The sequence below is a fragment of the Podarcis bocagei genome (genome assembly GCF_964188305.1).
Source record: "Podarcis bocagei genome assembly, chromosome: 11".
Taxonomy (NCBI): domain Eukaryota; kingdom Metazoa; phylum Chordata; class Lepidosauria; order Squamata; family Lacertidae; genus Podarcis; species Podarcis bocagei.
This window is the reverse complement of record NC_138136.1, coordinates 40,657,965-40,675,529: the sequence shown is the minus strand read 5'-3', so window position 1 is coordinate 40,675,529 and position 17,565 is coordinate 40,657,965. Positions and strand designations below refer to the sequence as shown.

Below are 17,565 nucleotides of genomic sequence, written 5' to 3'. Positions count from 1 at the left end.
AAAGCAATGTATTTACAGCAGAACTATGTCTAGAAGGAAAGTCCACATAAATACACATAATGGCTGCGTTTGGATGTTTGTCCATATACCCATGCGTTCCTCTCTTTTCCCATCACTTGTTGTGCTCTGGCATAGGGATTTAGCCAGTTTTCCCTGCTGGCAAACTAGATTGTAACAGGAAACTCTGGCTTAGCCAGTATAAAGTATTTTAACTCCATGCTTGCTTCCTCGGAGGAAGGAGACATACATGTGACAAGTATATGAATAATTGTCTCTAGCTTCAAATTAGACATTTCAAGCTTTAAGGAAGCTTCAAGAAGTTGTGGAACTTCTGCTGATGCAGAACACAGTGGAGAAAAGGCTAGAGCAAGGGCGTGCTGGAGAGAGAAGTGTCCCTTGCCCATTGTGGTGAATATGACAGTTTTTGGCAAGAATAGCTAGTCATTCCACAGAGGTGAAGGCAACTGTTATTGCCATCCTTGTGAATCTTAAGGTTTGAAGCAAAGCTCTCTTTTTTATTATTCAAAGTTATAACAAAACATATTTTCCAAAAACATATCCTTATTCCCCCCATTTTTTCCTCCCCCCACCCCCCAAAAAACCCACCCCCACCCCACCCCCCGACTTCCCTCAGTTCCAGTCTTTGGTTTCTCCAATAATGCTATTTTCTGCATGTTACAGAGTTGTATAGATCCTCCAACTGTTTAGCTAATTATTATCAGTAAAAAATTGTGGATGTTTATTCAAAACCTGCCAAGGAGTCCAGTTCACTTTGTTGCGTCTTCAAATACTTTGTGAAAGGTTCCCATTCATCCTTAAAGTCACAGTTATCCTTGTCCCGTAGCTTATGTGTCAATTTTGCCAGTTCTGCATAATCCATCAATTTTTCTTGCCATGATTCTTTAGTTGGGATTTCTTCAGTCTTCCATCCTTGTGCTACCAGAACTCTCGTGGCCGTTGTCGCATACATGAAGATGTTTTTCAACTTTTTTGGCAGGTCTTTCCCTACAATCCCCAACAAAAATGCCTCAGGTTTTTTAACAAATGTTAAATGGAACATTTTCTTCAGTTCATTGTATATCATTTCCCATTTTTTAAAATTACTTTACAATCCCACCACATATGATAAAATGTTCCCTCCTTTTCCTTACACTTCCAACATATGTTTGAGAAGCAAAGCTCTCAAGTGGACTACTGCAATGGACCTGAGCTTTTAAAGAAAGAGACCACCTCAGTCATGGATCTTGCAAATTCTTTAAACAGATCACTGGTCGGGTGGGTTCACAGAAGTCACAACACTTGTTTTTTTCTACTGAGGTGGATAATATCACCCCCTTGGTTGCATTCAAAACCATATGGATACTTTCATGGCAGCTGTTGAGAACAAAAGGTGTGACCCACTGACGCTGAACAAAGCTTATTTCGCATTTTTCCTTGAAGCTTAGATAAAAAATACAGAATGTGCCACTGCTCTCATTTCTGTTACCTTCAGTACATGTACATTTAAGAAAGGATTAGAGTTTTCAATGGTTTATTTTGCAAAATGGATATAGTTGATTTCTCTTGGCTGATGGGTTTTGCTATTTCAGCAGTTCAAAAACAGTACAAAAATGTGATCTGGCGTTTTCTGCTGCATTTAAATTAAAGCCTGTTACTATTTACTCTGAATGGCTGTTAGCTAAATGCATTTAATGTAGAACACATTCTGACTTGCCCAAAGAATGGCATTTTCCAGTGCTGAGAAGAAAATGGCCCTTGAATTAGAGAATTAGCTCCTCAAAAATGTAGCCAGGGGAGTAATACCTCTTTCTGCATAATTGTGGGGAGGGTGCTCATGTTATTGTTTGAGTGAGTGACACAAAAATAATTGAAAAGCGCATAATAGAAACAAATAAGTGGGGACTCCCTGGGAGAGGGAAAGGTTGGGGAGAGGAGGACAAAGAGAAGGATTCTCCTCCTCTTGCCCTTCCACTTCCTGTTCTGGAAGAGAGATAAAAGGGAGTGGGGGTTAAGGCTGCTTATTCTCCTTTGACCTTTCCTTTGACACTGAATCATTGTGGTGGTGGTAGGGAGCTTGCACATCCCCCACCATGGTTTGGAACCCTTATAATCCATATAGACACTGTGGCATACACACACACCATATGCACAAATCCCAGAAAGAGGATGTGTGTGACAATGATGTGTTGATAATAATGATACAATACTTAATACTTGCAAGCTATGCAAGTATTGCAAGAGTGTGTAAACCCACAACAAATGCTCTTCAATTCTATTGCTCTATGATTCTGCCCTTGAATACGTACAAGAATGGGCCTTCAGCCTTTGCACATGCACACATGTACTTTTGGGTAATCATGTTTAGGACTGTGCTGTAAGTGTTCAATAAAGTAGTCATCTCTGTTTAAAATTCAGAAAATTCTGATTCAAAATGATAACTGTCAAAAAGAGTAATGCTGTCTTTTGGATGAAGATCCAACATTGCACCAGAACTTCTCCTCTCTTTCCTGCCTCTTCCAGCTACCTTGTTTCCTCAGTTTGCTCTGGAGAGCAAATTTTTGGGAAGATGCAAGTGGGGGGGGGGAGAGTCCCATTTGCACAAGAGGAAATCTGTTGTGCAAGCAGTACGATACAATTAGATATCATTCTTGGTATGCTTTTCTATGTTGAAAAGAAGAATGTAACTTAATCTTAACTCTTTGACAAAAATATTTTTCTCTTTCCCTTCTTTCAGCCTTCTACGTGGAAATGAACTGCAGCACCTTCTCCAATGGAAGCTTTTCATCCTAGTGTATTCTTTCCATGTGCTCTGCTGCTTAGAATTCTTCTTTTCTACAACAGTTTGAAGTAGAATTACCATGGTGAAATATTGTGCAGCATATAACTGCACCAATTCAGACACAAAGTTGAATAGGAAACAGGGAATAACTTTTCACAGGTAAGCGTGAACAGCCTGAGCATAGTGTAAACCCTGATCTTTTATTAATTATCATTGTTATTGCAGACTATTAGGCATTTGCCCACAGGAATGAATGTTTGGAGGAGGCATATTGTTCAGTGTCTCCAAAAATAACATTGCAGGCTACTCCAGATCCTGTTGCATGTTGTGGAGATATTTAATTTAGCTGCCACGCCTGTGCTTGAAATTGCACAAGAATGTGATTTATGTAAGAGTAGAAATGTGGTAATAAATTTTGATAGTCTTATTTTGGACGACTTGTGTTAATACCAGCATGGAGCAGTATTCCATAGCGGAACATTGTGCAGGGATGTTTGGGAGGAACAGTTCTCATTAGTTCACAAAAAGGATCTGTCGCCCAAATGCACTATCCCACTTGTGACTCTTTCCAGCAAAATCCAGGAGGACCTTTAATTAAAATATAATTATTTTCTACATACAGTATATGTGGGTATGTATTGGAAAGATATTATGTTCCAGCTTTCCACTGAATATAGGCAAGGCATGTCAGGCAGGCTGTAGATTGGCAGAAGGCAGAATAAGATCTGTTAGTAGATCTATAGTTGATTCACCATAGATCCTGGCTCCCAACTGTCTAACTGTAGCAAGGTCTTAAAGGTTTCCTCCCTGTCGAAAATTAAGCTGCTGAAACAAAGAATACCTGGGAGAAATCCAGGAGTGAATTTTCATTCTGGGCTGTGCATGTGCTCAGAAATACTCTGCTCTTCATTCTTAAAATGTGTCTGAAAACTAGAACTGTTTTGCATGTGGTTCTACTTGATTGATCTCAGGGTTCAGGGGTGGGGTGAGGAGATCCTGCAAGTCTAAAATCTGCTCACAATTGTTCTAAGCATTCACATAGAAGAACATTTTACACCAGTGGTTTTCAACCAGTGTGCCATGGCACCCTGAGGTGCTTTGAATGGTAGCCAGGGTTACCACAGGGGTATTTTGTGCACAGCACTTGAAAAATGAGTATACTTACTTTGTAGATTGGGGGGAAATGTTCCTTCTGCATGATTCAGGCCTCTAGCTGCCAATTTGTTTACCCCTCTGACAGTCCTATACATTTCTACTTGGAAGTACTGTATTTTTCAACCTATAGGATGCACTTTTTCCCCTCCCAAAATGAAGGGGAAATGTGTGTGCATCCTATGGGGTGAATGCAGGCTTTCGCTGAAGCCTGGAGAGCGAGAGGGGTCGGTGCGCACCGACCCCTCTCGCTCTCCAGGCTTCAGGAAGCTATCCGCAAGCCTTGGGAGCCCGCGGGAGTTCCCACCAGGCTCCCACGGCTTGCGGAGAGCTTCCTCTATCCCGAAGCCCGGGCGTGCTGAGCAGTCGCACCTGGGCTTCGGGTAGCTCTGCGCAATCCGCAGGAGCCCTCCCATGGCTTGCGGAGAGCAGCCTGTTCTGGGGGCTGGGGAAGCTCGGGCTTCCCCCGCCCCAGCCCTGCGCCTGGGAGGGAAATGATTTTTTCTTTCTTTATTTCTCCCAAAAAAAACTAGGTGCGCCCTATGGGCCGGTGCACCCTATGGGGCGAAAAATACGGTAAGTCTCATTGAGTTCAGTGGTGCTTACTCCTAGGTAAGTGTGTATAGGATTGAAGCTTTACTACCCCAAAAGCTGGGCTGTTGAGCATTTAGCCTGGCAAAAACATGTACATAACACTTTCTATATGTTTGTTCCAAATGTGGTTGTTTATAATATTACCATAAGAATACTTGGGTTTTATTTGCTCATAACAAGGTTTCCCAAGGATAATGCAAGAAAACAAGAATGGGCCATGTCAGTACACCGAGCTGACCCTGTTAGTGGCAAACTTTGGATGCCATCTCAGTGGGACATGATTTGTTCTCAGCATTTTAGCCCAGAGTGCTTCAGAGAAATTAATGGAAAGAAGTTCCTCAAGGAAGAAAGTTGTCCTTCTATATTTTCCTTTCCTGACACTTCTAAGGTATGAGATTTGTGTGATATTCTAATTTTATTATACTGTTTCTTTGTTACTGGTCCTCAGTTTTGGTGGACCATTCATTCAAGCTTTATCTCTTGTTGCCTTCAGGTGACTAGTGAAGACATTCCTGTTTGGCTTAGTGTCTGGTCTTAATTTAGGGGGCTTTTTCTGCTGCTGCTATGGGTTGTGCTGCTATTCACTTCCATTTTTAGCTAATTATATTTCATTATTGTGATTTTATTTTGTCTCTGTGTGTGCTTTTAATTGCTGCCTGCTGCTTTCTGGGGTCTTGTTCTCTAAAGGTGGGATAGAAAATGTTTAAATAACTATACCATTCAAACAGCAGAACTTCAGAATGTAATTGTTGCCACATTTTCAATGACTTCCTAGGAGCTGTTCTTTGTTTCTTAGAAAATACACGTTCCAAAAAGACGAAGAAAGAACTCCAAGTGGGCTGGAGCACTTGACCTCACTCTTGTCAAGGCAAATGGCAGCAAAAATGAGATGTGCAGTCAGCAGATCATGCAAACTGTAAGCAGAAAGGCAAAATGAATTATCTGTTTTGTGGAGATTAGTTACCTACCTTTACTTTAGTGGATTGTTAAACTGCTGTGTAAATTGTAATTTACTTTTAGCTGGATTACTGTTGTAATTAGTGTATATTCAGCATACTGAAGGAAAAATTGCTAAGGTAAATAGCCCCTGCGAAGTTATATTGCTGCAAAATTCCCATTGATTTCAGTGCATGTTGATTTGCACCAATCAGGGCTGGCCCTTCCATTAGGCAGAGTGAGGGAGCTGCCTCAGGTGGCAAATTCAGAGAGGCAGAAAGTAGCTAGAGTATCTGTGTTTGCCCTGCAGTTCCTAATAGGCTAGCTTTCTGCCATAGGGTGCATTGGAGACTCTGCTCCATCACCAGAGCTGAAGTAAAATTCAACTACAAGTCTAGTGAGATTTTGTGCACAGAATGGTGAATGCACCATCTTATCCTTCACCTCAGGTAGCAAAATGTCTTGGGCAGCTCCTGGAACCAATTTCTGCATGTGTGGAAATTATAGTGAGCCAATAGTTGTGTACAGCGGAATATTTCAGATAGGATTGGACTGAAAATGTAGTAAGCCAAATTCCACAGATTATTTGTAACAGTTATGTAAAGGACATCCAAGTACTGTTTGTCACATCCAACCACAAAACAGATACAACAATCTTTCTTGTGGCATTTGAGGAATAAGGATGCACTCTTTGGAGCCAGACCCATGCCTAGAAGCATAATAATATTGGAGCTTCTATGCATTTGTTTGTGTTGAAAAGAAAATTAATGCACTATACATTTCTTTTTTTCCAGAACAGGTGCATATATTATAGCATGAACATGATATTTTCATCTTTATCAGTATGTAAGATTTCTGATTTCTTCTTGCTCAAGAGAAAAAGAAGAAAAGCAAGGAAATGAAAATCTATCTTTAAAACCTAGCAAAGCACAAAAAGTTACTTTTCTATCAATGATTTAACCACTTTTGGTTCTTTCTGTAGATACCAGCTAGTGATTCACAAAAATCACTTGAGCACAAAGAGTATAAAGTGGATCTGAATAGCTTTTCTTCAAAGATAAGCCCCACTGAGGTATATAGTGCAAAGTATACCCTCACAGTAAGTATAAAAGCAGTAACTTTGTCAACAGTCCTCTTCAGAATCTAATGATTGTAAATGTTGAGTGCAGAAACAGTTGCTTCAAGGTAGGTTTTGGCCCAATCCTGAAATTATGATTCAGATTAAATCTTTAAGGAAGCATGAGATATCAGGGCATTCCGCACAATAATAGGACTTTAAATTGAACATGTGTCTTAAAGTTCAAAATTATATTTAAATGTTGTGCTTGGGTATGCAGAAGCAGAGCCTCGAATTTATTGACTGCTTTTTGAAGAAAGGGTTGGTGCTGTGATGTTTTTACTGTTGGTGATGTTTTTAATGGATATTTTTATATTATTGTAATTGCATTAGTGTTTAATGACAGTTTAATTATTTTCCCCCCTAGGTTTTTAGCATTTTTTATTTCATCTGTGTAATCCATCTTGAGTCCTGGACTAGGAAAAAGGCAGGATACAAAAATATAAAAATTAAAATAAAATAATCTCACAGCACTAGCTGAATTTACTGTGTGCTTGCCGAGAGAGAGACAGATCTGTTGTCTTTCCCTTAACCATTAAAAAAAATTAATACTCTTCAGCTGCTAGCATATAGCCAATGTTTTGAATAGAAGCTATTCATTACATTCTTACTCCTGTTCCCAGGGAACAGATGCCTGCTTTTCATAACTTCAGCAGAACAGCTCTAAAAGTATCTTGATGAATATGACAAGCAATTGTCTAAGTAGTCTACATTCACAACAATACACGTTGTTCTTGATATCAAAAGTGGAGAGGTCAAAAAGAGGGAGAGGGAACAGGAGGCAATAATAATGCAGGGCGGGCAGGAAGAGTTAATTTCACATAGAAACTAAGTAACCTCTGGATAAAAATGCATAGGATTGTGATCTTTATCACCCCAAAGCATATTGGAGCAAAAAAAAGAGGTTTATCTGTCTCTGGAAGAAGACAAGTGAAATAGACTGTCAGATTGCCTGGGGAGGAAATTCTGTAAATTCAGGTTCACTACAGAAAAGTCACCACTGCTATCTAATAGTGGGTGACATACAAGAAAGATGGTTCTTGAATTCATTTGTGACTGGAAAATTTGGTATGCAGGTGAGGTGTTCAACAAGGTTAAAAACACTTTCCATGATACTCCATGATTTCTACAAGCAAGCATCTCAATGAATTATGATGCACAGAAACATTGTGAGTTGGATGTAGAAAAGATCAAGTAGATCTCTTCTTCCACAAGGGTTCTTTTTTTGTCTTCTCGCTGCCACCACTGCCTCCCCCCCCCCCACTACAGATCCCTCCGTCAATCACAAAATCTACTCCTGGATTAGATCACTTTTAAGTATCTGTGTGAGATGGGGCAGGCAGGCTACTGCAAGACAGGGAAATTGGTGGAGTTTAGCAGGGCTGCTGAACAAGGGCAAAATGCTTTTCCTCTTGTGCAAGACATCTCTGGATCAAAGGCATTAGATTTAGTGTGGTTATATATTTTCAGAGAGTGCATGCCTCTCTATACCAGTTGTAGCAGATAGTTAAGTGGGGAGAGTACTATGGGACTTAGGTCCTACTTATGGGCTTCCCATAGACATCTCTTTGGCCACTGTGTGAACAGAAGGGTTGGAATAGCTGGGCCTTTGGCCTGATCCTGCAGGGTGCTTGTGTTCTTCCACATTACGCCGAGTTGTTTTTTGTTTTTGTAGACAGAGCATCATTACCATATTACAGATAGTCCAAAAACACTGAAAAGGAAGCTAGATGAACTTTTGGAGGAGAATGATGAGCTGAGAAGAAGATTAAGGAACAGACCTCCCAAATAACAATGACTCTTATTCAGATGTGGGCGTTTTAAATGGACAAACATTCTAAGGACATGCATCCAATGGGGTATCCAACAGTGCGGCCCTAGATGAATGAGCGCGCCCGGGCTTCGCGCAGCTCTCCGCAAGCCTGGGGAGACCGGCGCGACTTCCGCCGGGCTCCCTACGCTTGCGGATAGCAGGCTGTTCTCGGGGCTGGGGTTGGGGGAATCTTCGGCTTCCCCCGCGCCAGCCCCGCGCCTGGGGGGGAAATAATTTTTTTCCCTTTATTCCCCCCCCCCAAAAAAAACTAGGTGCGTCCTATGGGGCGGTGCGCCCTATAGGGCGAAAAATACGGTACATTAAAAATACTATAGAGATAATGTACAGTACTTCTATTCAGTACTATTCCCAGTAATTCTGGGAAGAGGTCTATGATTTTGATCTACATTTTCCCCTGTTCTGCTTAACATGACCCTCCACAGTGTCTACTTGCAAAATCATGTGCTGTAATATATATTAAAATTCATGGCATGGAGGGCTTCAGTAAGACTTGAGTAAATTGTGGAGAAATGATAGGGATGCATTTCAGAATGAGTTGTATATGCACAGCTGTTTGGATAGTGCATATACATTTGCCAGATAAGAATTTCAGAAGTATGACACTTTGTACAGATGTGGTGCTCACACAAAGGAACAATAACTTGTAATTCAGAATATTGGCAATGAAACATCCAAATGTTTGCTAGACATTGCTTCAAGTTCTAATTTGGAATATAACACGATCAGCCTTTTCTCATTTAATGCTTACCGGGGGGCGGGGTCACCTTCTGTCAGTCATATCTACAATTTGTTTTCTGCAGATTTTCTTGGATGCAGAATTCACAGCCTAGTGTAGGGTTTGCACTGGCAGAGCACGTTAGATGTTCAGTAGTTGCTTTTAACAACATTTGAGGCTGTGAAATGAGCTATATGAATGTTCATCAAAACTGCAAAAGGAAACCGCCTGTAAGCGCCAGCACACAGTTGTAAAACATTTTGTTGAGCCTCTCCAGCATCAGTAATTGTTGTAACTTATTATCCAACAGTATCGTTCCAGACCCAGACCCAGTGAGGGTTTCTTTTCGACCTTTTATAAAATTCCATTGAAAGATCAAACTCTTACATCTCCCACATTAAAAAAGATAAGAAGTAAACTGCAATAAGCAGCTGTGAGTATGCTGTATATTTCATATAACAAGTGATATGTAAAACTGCAGTCTTATTGCAGAGGAAATGCTCTAGTGCACATCTTTCCATTTTAGTCATCTTGTTGCTGCTACATTCTCTTCATATTTGCAATTTAATTATCCTCAAGGCATACATATGAAGCTAAAAGTGACTTTCAGTCATGTCACATATAAATGGCTTTTCCTCTGTAGCTGTTCAGACAGGGGGATGGGTTCTGTTTGACTTTGAGCAATCTACAAGGGGAAGTTAATCTATCAGCTCAATAGAAATGGCTGCTAATTTTAAATGGCCAGCTTCATCTTTCTTCAACAGAAGAACCCATTTCCCCCCTCCTATAAAATTGTCTCATAATCTAAATGAAGCCATTCCCATGCGTGTTATCAAAAGGTAATAGTTCATGCCTCAAAGTTCTCAAGGGTGCGATTATGATGATAACAACCATACTCTGTATCATGTCTTATCGATTAACTAATAAAATTCAGGAGGGGGAGGACTGAAGACATTTCATAGGTCACTCTAAACATAAAAGAAGCATATTTACCTTGCTTTACCATCCAAAAACAACCACCTCCCTAACCCTTTTGAAAACGTTTTTGTAAAGGTGCAACTAGCATTCCATGTCATGTCTTACTTATAATTAGTACAGTGGTACCTTGGGTTACATACGCCTCAGGTTACATACACTTCAGGTTACAGTCTCCGCTAACCCAGAAATAGTACCCCGGATTACTTTGCTTCAGGATGAGAACAGAAATCGTGCAGCGGCGGCAGCAGGAGGCCCCATTAGCTAAAGTGGTGTTTCAGGTTAAGAACAGTTTCAGGTTAAGAACAGACCTCCAGAACGAATTAAGTTCTTAACCCGAGGTACCACTGTACATCATTTTTGTACAACTATACCTGGACCTAGTAGTCCAGCACAGACATCTTCAATCAGATATAAATCAACACCTGCAAAGTATGAACAACAAGTAACCATGGCTGGAACCCTAAATTTGCTCCTGCAGGCAGCAACATATTCTGAGCAGAGTTCTGCTCCTGTAACACTCCCACCAGTGGAATCAGGGCTGGGTGGGAGGGAGGTGATTCTTATGGATGGTCCCTTGCCCTTACAGCCTAATGTGTAACCCTCCCATAAAATCTGCTTCAAATGATTTGGGTATCCTCTGGAGCAGCATAAGAGCTGGTGGGGGGTGGGCTGGCAAAAATGGCCTCCTCTGGATCTCAGTCACAAACATGAGTACAGTCATACCTTGGATCCCGAACGCCTTGTGAGTCGAACATTTTGGCTCCTGAACACAGCAAACCCAGAAGTGAGTGTTTCGGTTTCTGAACGTTCTTTGGAACCTGAACGTCCAACACAGCTTCCACGGCTTCTAATTGGCTGCAGGAGCTTCCTGCAGCCAATCGGAAGCTGCGCTTTGGTTTCCAAACATTTTGGAAGTTGAACAGATTCTGTTCAACTTCTGAGGTACGACTGTAGATTAAACCCTTCTGCTTGTGGAAGCTTAGGATCCAAGCCAATGTATATATTGCTTCATCAATGACTTATTACACATTTGAATCAGGGTCTTTTGGGGGGCTGAGGTATATAGTAATTTTTATAGTATATACAACTGTTCTAAATGAAGGTGGCTAATGAGAATTTGAAGCAGACTACCTTCTCAGTTGCTGGGAGTGAGCTCTGTTTCAGCTCTGAGTCCCCACCGCCACCTTTGTTTTTACATATATCATCTTCAAAAGTCAGTTTTTAACAAACTTTTGAAAACATTTAACAAGCCAAATGTCCAGGAATTGTTCTGCACAAATTTGCTTGAAGCACTTTAGCAGATCTAGTCTAGTAATGACCCTTTTGGTACATTTTTCACAAAATGAAACCATTTGTGGCAAGGCTGATACTGTGGAGTTCAGCTGTGCTTCACCAGCAATTTAAGGCCAGTCTTGACAGTTTTTCATGTTGTAAAAAAAACAAGAAAATGGCATTTGCTGTGCTAGACTATGAAGTCACTTTTTCTCCAAAAAGTTACTGCAGTTAGCATCAGAATTCAATTTAGATCCTAGATGTAATTCTAAACCATAGTTTGGTATCATGAGCCTGAGCCCTGTGGTCATGTGCTCCCTCCTCCTGCTTTCATCAGCACAAACCATTAAAAAATTATTATTATTATTATTATTATTATTATTATTATTACTACTACTACTACTACTACCACCTTTGTTGTTGTGTTTATGTGGCACTCCATCACCCAAGTTTTCTGGATTGTTTTCTTAAAAGACCGTAAAATCTAATCTGACATGGCATAAAACCTGCAGAAGAAGATAAAATCAATGCCTCAGAGCTCACTTCAGCACCTGAATTTCACAGATCTTAAAACTCCAAAAACCACAACTTGCCCTTATGTCTGAACTACTACACTATATTTATATTTCTAAAAATGGGGGATCAGCCATGGCATGGCATGTTTCTTCTTTCCAGCAGTCCTAGGCACAACTCAAAACCTGTATAGCACTTAGCACATCTTTGTTTGAATGCCTGCTATCTCCTCCCACATCCCACCTTAAGACTGTGATTAAGGACAGACTCTGTGACTCCAACAGCAGACAACTTTCCCCACCATTATTACTCTTGCTCTGTTTACCATCCAGCCTGTAAACCAGCTGTAGTTTTTAAAATTCTACTTTAGTTATGCAAACATTTCCAGATTTTAAACAGTGTGCATATTGAAAACTCGACTGTTTTTGAACACTAGAATATAAAAAGGTGCTTTTTCTAAAATATAGTCACCCTTTCTTTTGGCTAGGCTTTCAGGGCCTTCATTGTCCTCCATATTTCCATAAAGAGGCTGATACCAAGAGGTTCACCGCAGGAATTGCAGTGGGACATAGATAAAGGCACTTTGGACAGTCTTACCTCACTAGGTTCACATGTGAGGAGATGAGTCAAAGTGGACAGCATAGCCTGCATAAAAAATGAGCGGTTAAGCCTCAAGGCACAGGAACAACATGATTTCCGCCCCAGTGCTGTGGAAAGGATGACTTCAATGCACTCACTCCTCTGCTGTCACATTTTTGACATGTTACGGATACTCACGTCAGAGCTGAACAGATGTAATCTTCTGCGTATGCTTCAACTGTTTATATGCCTTCAACAGTGGCGTCTAGGCCCTGAGATCACCAACTTTTTTGGGCCCATGGACACATTTGCAGCCTGGGCAACACACACAGCAACCAAGCCCACACAATTTATTATAGTGGCTACAACAGAATGCTTTTTTCAAGCCTAATTTTAGGGAGGACCCTATGTGTGTCAGGGGAGGTTTGCAGGTGCCATGCTGGCAGCCCCTGTTCCCGCCAGCCAGCTCCTCACCCCAAAACACACTCAGAATGGCTTCATATACACATTGTACATTTAAACACAACTTGCCCCAAAGAATTCTGGGAGCAGAAATTTGTTGAGGGTGCTGGCAACTGTAGCTCTGTTGGTAAACTACAGTTCCCATGATTCTTTGGGAGAAGCCATGTCATTTAAATGAATGCTGTGTGTGCAGTCAATAGTTTTCTACTCTGTCTATATAACTAAGACAGCTTTGTTCTAACCCTGATATTGATTAGTTTGATGTAATCGCTGGAGGCATTTATTTCTGAGGCGGTGTATATACCATAACTTTAAAGCACGTGGCTGCCTTCCAACACAGAATCTGGGGAAATGTAGTTCCCACAGAGCTACAATTCCTAACACCCTCAACAAACTATAGTTCCCAGGATTATTTGTGGCAAGTCATGTGCTTTACATATATGAGATATATGACACGTGCACATCTGGATTGGGATTACAGTGGTACCTCGGGTTACAAACTCCGCTAACCCAGAAATAGTACCTCAGGTTAAGAACTTTGCTTCAGGGTGAGAACAGAAATTGCGCGGCGGTGGCAGCGGCAGCAGGAGGCCCCATTAGCTAAAGTGGTACCTCAGGTTAAGAACAGTTTCAGGTTAAGAACGGACCTCCAGAACGAATTAGGTTCTTAACCCGAGATACCACTGTAGAAATTTAAATAAGGTTAATGTTGCATTTGTGGTGGGCTAGAAAAGCTAGTCTCTCCTTGAGTTCACCTTGGCATCAGAATGTGTCCCAGAGTGCTAGAAAAGCATGATGCCGTAACTCGACTTGTGGAGAAAATATCACCTTAAATGGCACCTGTGGCAAAATCCCAAGTGACTGAGGCTAGTCTTGGCGCTTGTAAATCACCTCTCAGTATGAATCCCTCAAACGACTGTTTTATTTTTCAGATGTACCTCAAATTTGCCTGTTGAGTTAAATTGTCAAGAATCATCGTTAACTAAACAGGAAAAGCAGTGTCATAAATCACTAGGAAGAAAAACGCACTACAGGCCTGGCGCCTGGGAAACAAGAGCCTAGCAAAACAAAAACACCCTGACATTGTGGGGCATTTGGAGTTGATTTTAGGTTTGCTTATCTGTTTATAACAACCATGAAAATGTTGTTAGTGTTGGAGACAAATAAAAGCGACAAGGGGCAAAACTCATTTCTGAGTTAATGGAGAAGTCAAGGAAGGCTCGCCTCAGGATTTCTTTCGGATTAAATGCCAAATGCTGATCTCAGTGCAGCAGGCGTGACTCCCATTTGAAGTTCATGGCTGCATGGAGTGGCTGCTGAGGAGAGGGGACTTTGCCTCACTTGCGGTCGGTGAAGACTTGAGCACTTGTTCAGATTTTGTTTTTTTTTAATTACTTTCTAGCCCTCGCAGTTCCAGACTGCTCGTAATGGTGATCAAAGTATGTCTCAATGGGTCAAACCCAGCAAGCGATTTAAAATAAAACCCTCACATCTACTTGCCCTGTCAGAGGCCTACATTTACTGTTATGCACACAGAAAGCTCACACCATAGGGCTGCTCCACTGATTTCTGCTTATATATTTTATTTAGACCATTTCTATTTCTTTATTTGCAGATATCTTTAACAAAATCCCTCTTTTTCTATTATTTTAAAATATCACTCTAATGCAACTTGAAGAATTTAACAAAAGAAAATGGGGGAGGGGGTGAAATTCTTCCGAGGTACCATTAGGTAATAACATCATTCAGGAGTGCCAACTTGAATAAAATATTGGAGGGGCCCAGGTAAGCTCCACCCAGCATAATCAATCACATGACACAGTTCACATACACCATTTGAATGGCAATGCCCATCAACTTGGGAATATTTTATTGGGGGGGGGGGTGAAGCCCCTAGGAGTTGGCTCCTATGACATCATTATTATTTATTTGCCTTTGCAGTTGCCTGTGTAGGGGTTGTAAGACCTATCCACGGTGCCAGTTTAGAAAATTTCTATACTGCTTTACATTAAAAAAACAACAACAACCTAAGTAATTTACCTCATATCTTAAAACATCACAAATACAATCTTGCAAAATGTCAGAATGCTATCAACACAATAGATATTTACAGTTTTCACCCTCCACTGAAAGAAACAGAAAACTGTTCAGGTCATGAGCCTTTTGTATACAATCTCTCTAATCCCACAAGGAATTTTTCATATATGCACAGATGTTTGTTTACATAGTTATGATAAGTATTCTGCAAATGGTCAACACAAAGTGCCTTACAGTATAACCCAAACTAGTATAAACACATTTTAAAAGCAAGATCATAAAGACCATCATATATTTAAAAATATAAATAGGTAGCCGTGTTGGTCTGCCATAGTCAAAATAAAAAAATTCCTTCCTGTAGCACCTTAAAGACCAACTAAGTTAGTTCTTGGTATGAGCTTTCGTGTGCATGCATGGTATCTGAAGAAGTGTGCATGCACACGAAAGCTCATACCAAGAACTAACTTAGTTGGTCTTTAAGGTGCTACAGGAAGGAATTTTTTTATTAAAAATATAAAATACAGTATAATAATAATAATTTCTTATTTATACCCCACACATCTGGCTGAGTTTCCCCAGCCACTCTGGGCGGCTCCCAATCAAGTGTTAAAAACAGTACAGCATTACATATTAAAAACTTCCCTGAACAGGGCTGCCTTAAGATGTCTTCTGAATGTCAGGTAATTATTTATCTCTTTGACATCTGATGGGAGGGCGTTCCACAGGGTGGGCGCCACTACCAAGAAGGCCCTCTGTCTGGTTCCCTGTAGCCTCACTTCTCGCAATGAGGGAACCACCAGAAGGCCCTCGGTGCTGGACCTCAGTGTCCGGGTAGAACGATGGGGGTGGAGACGCTCCTTCAGGTATACAGGACCGAGGCCGTTTAGGGCTTTAAAGGTCAGCACCAATACTTTGAATTGTGCTCGGAGACGTACTGGGAGCCAATGCAGATCTCTCAGAACCGGTGTTATGTGGTCCCGGCGGCCACTCCCAGTCACCAGTCTAGCTGCCGCATTCTGGATTAATTGCAGTTTCCGGGTCACCTTCAAAGGTAGCCCCATGTAGAGCGCGTTGCAGTAGTCCAAGCGTGAGATAACTAGAGCATGCACCACTCTGGTGAGACAGTTTGTGGGCAGGTAGGGTCTTAGCCTGCGTACCAGGTGGAGTTGGTAGACAGCTGCCCTGGAGACAGAGTTTACCTGCGCCTCCATGGACAACTGTGAGTCCAAAATGACTCCCAGGCTGCGCACCTGGTCCTTCAGGGGCACAGTTACCCCATTCAGGACCAGGGAATCCCCCATACCCACCCGCTCCCTGTCCCCCAAAAACAGTACTTCTGTCTTGTCAGGATTCAACCTCAATCTGTTAGCCGCCATCCATCCTCCAACCGCCTCCAGGCACTCACACAGGACCTTCACGGCCTTCACTGGTTCTGATTTAAAGGAGAGGTAGAGCTGGGTGTCATCTGCATACTGATGAACACCCAGTCCAAACCCCCTGATGATCTCTCCCAGCAGCTTCATATAGATATTAAAAAGCATGGGGGAGAGGACGGAACCCTGAGGCACCCCACAAGTGAGAGCCCAGGGGTCTGAACACTCATCCCCCACCACCACTTTCTGGACACGGCCCAGGAGGAAGGAGCGAAACCACTGTTGGTTGTATGACAGTGCCCCCAGCTCCCAGCCCCTCTAGATGGTCCAGAAATACTTAATGAAATACATTAAGCTGAAGACACCAACATTTTAGTCCAGGACTTCAGAGATAAAAGCAAAGCACAGTGACAGTTTCAAAACATCACACCAGAATCAGCAATCTGGAGCAGTCTGGCATAGAAAAGTCTTTAAGGCCCTTTTAAAAGCAACTCAAGAGAGGCAAAATATACGTCCAGGTTACATGTCAGTATATCAGGACCCCTGGGTCTTCAGACTGCTAGACGGGATGCAAAACTCAAAATGTTGAGATCATTTTGCTCCCCTATCAAGTCCTGTTGTTATATCACCACTTAAGTTGCACTGGCTGTATCTACACAGATATAAAAAACACTATTAAAAATGCTATGGGGGGAAAAGCTCCCAAGGCAATCTGCCATTGACTTTGGATTCTGCTCTACAGCACCATCTGGTGTCACATTTTTATAATGCATTTTAACACTATAAATTGACCTGTGTAGCTGAGTCCTTAGGAAGACAGCAAGATATCTAGGCCTGGGCTGCTATGTACTAACTTTTTACTCTTGTGACCGAAGGGAACAACTAAATCCTAGCTCATTTTCTGCCTATTGACAAGCAGGACTCCATGTTTATAAGGAAATATCAGTAAAACTACTCTGCAAAACCCAGATGCTTACTGGTGAACTAAATTTATATCAAACAGAATGGATAGTGCCATTATTAGACAGGTAAGGAAAGCAATGCAGACAAGCACTTAGAAACACAGGGAGGGAGTCAGACCATTGGTCCATCTAGTTCAGTATTGTCCACATTGACAAGCATCAACTCCCCAGATTTCAGACAGGGAGTGTTTTCCAGTCCTACCTGTGGATGTCAGGCAGGGATTGAACTGGGAACTTTCTGGTTGCAAAGCAGAAAGCAGAT

General features: G+C 41.6%; 1 protein-coding gene and 1 long non-coding RNA gene across 5 annotated transcripts in view; one reads left to right on the top strand and one right to left on the bottom strand.

Moving 5' to 3' along the window:
- Nucleotides 1-8,460, top strand: part of LOC308597338 (THAP domain-containing protein 6-like) — a 43,166-nt gene extending 34,706 nt beyond the window's left edge. For 2 of the 4 annotated variants that reach the window (XM_081213243.1, XM_081213244.1), the window contains exons 2-6: nucleotides 2,735-2,938; nucleotides 4,706-4,913; nucleotides 5,322-5,441; nucleotides 6,444-6,560; nucleotides 8,254-8,460. In XM_081213243.1, the coding sequence (XP_081069369.1) occupies nucleotides 2,859-2,938; nucleotides 4,706-4,913; nucleotides 5,322-5,441; nucleotides 6,444-6,560; nucleotides 8,254-8,370 (642 nt within the window). In that variant the 5' untranslated portion in view covers nucleotides 2,735-2,858 and the 3' untranslated portion in view covers nucleotides 8,371-8,460. Of the gene's footprint in view, nucleotides 1-2,734; nucleotides 2,939-4,705; nucleotides 4,914-5,321; nucleotides 5,442-6,443; nucleotides 6,561-7,654; nucleotides 7,748-8,253 lie in introns of those variants that run through there. The other 2 variants (XM_081213245.1, XM_081213246.1) reach the window with 2 other exon arrangements.
- A 253-nt stretch (nucleotides 8,461-8,713) lies between these two features.
- LOC308597389 overlaps nucleotides 8,714-17,565 on the bottom strand; it is a 54,138-nt gene continuing 45,286 nt past the window's right edge. Inside the window, exons 2-4 of the long non-coding RNA XR_014012917.1 lie at nucleotides 12,488-12,535; nucleotides 11,787-11,883; nucleotides 8,714-9,338 (exon numbers count right to left, since the gene is read on the bottom strand). This is a non-coding gene — a long non-coding RNA (uncharacterized lncRNA). The remainder of the gene's footprint in view (nucleotides 9,339-11,786; nucleotides 11,884-12,487; nucleotides 12,536-17,565) is intronic.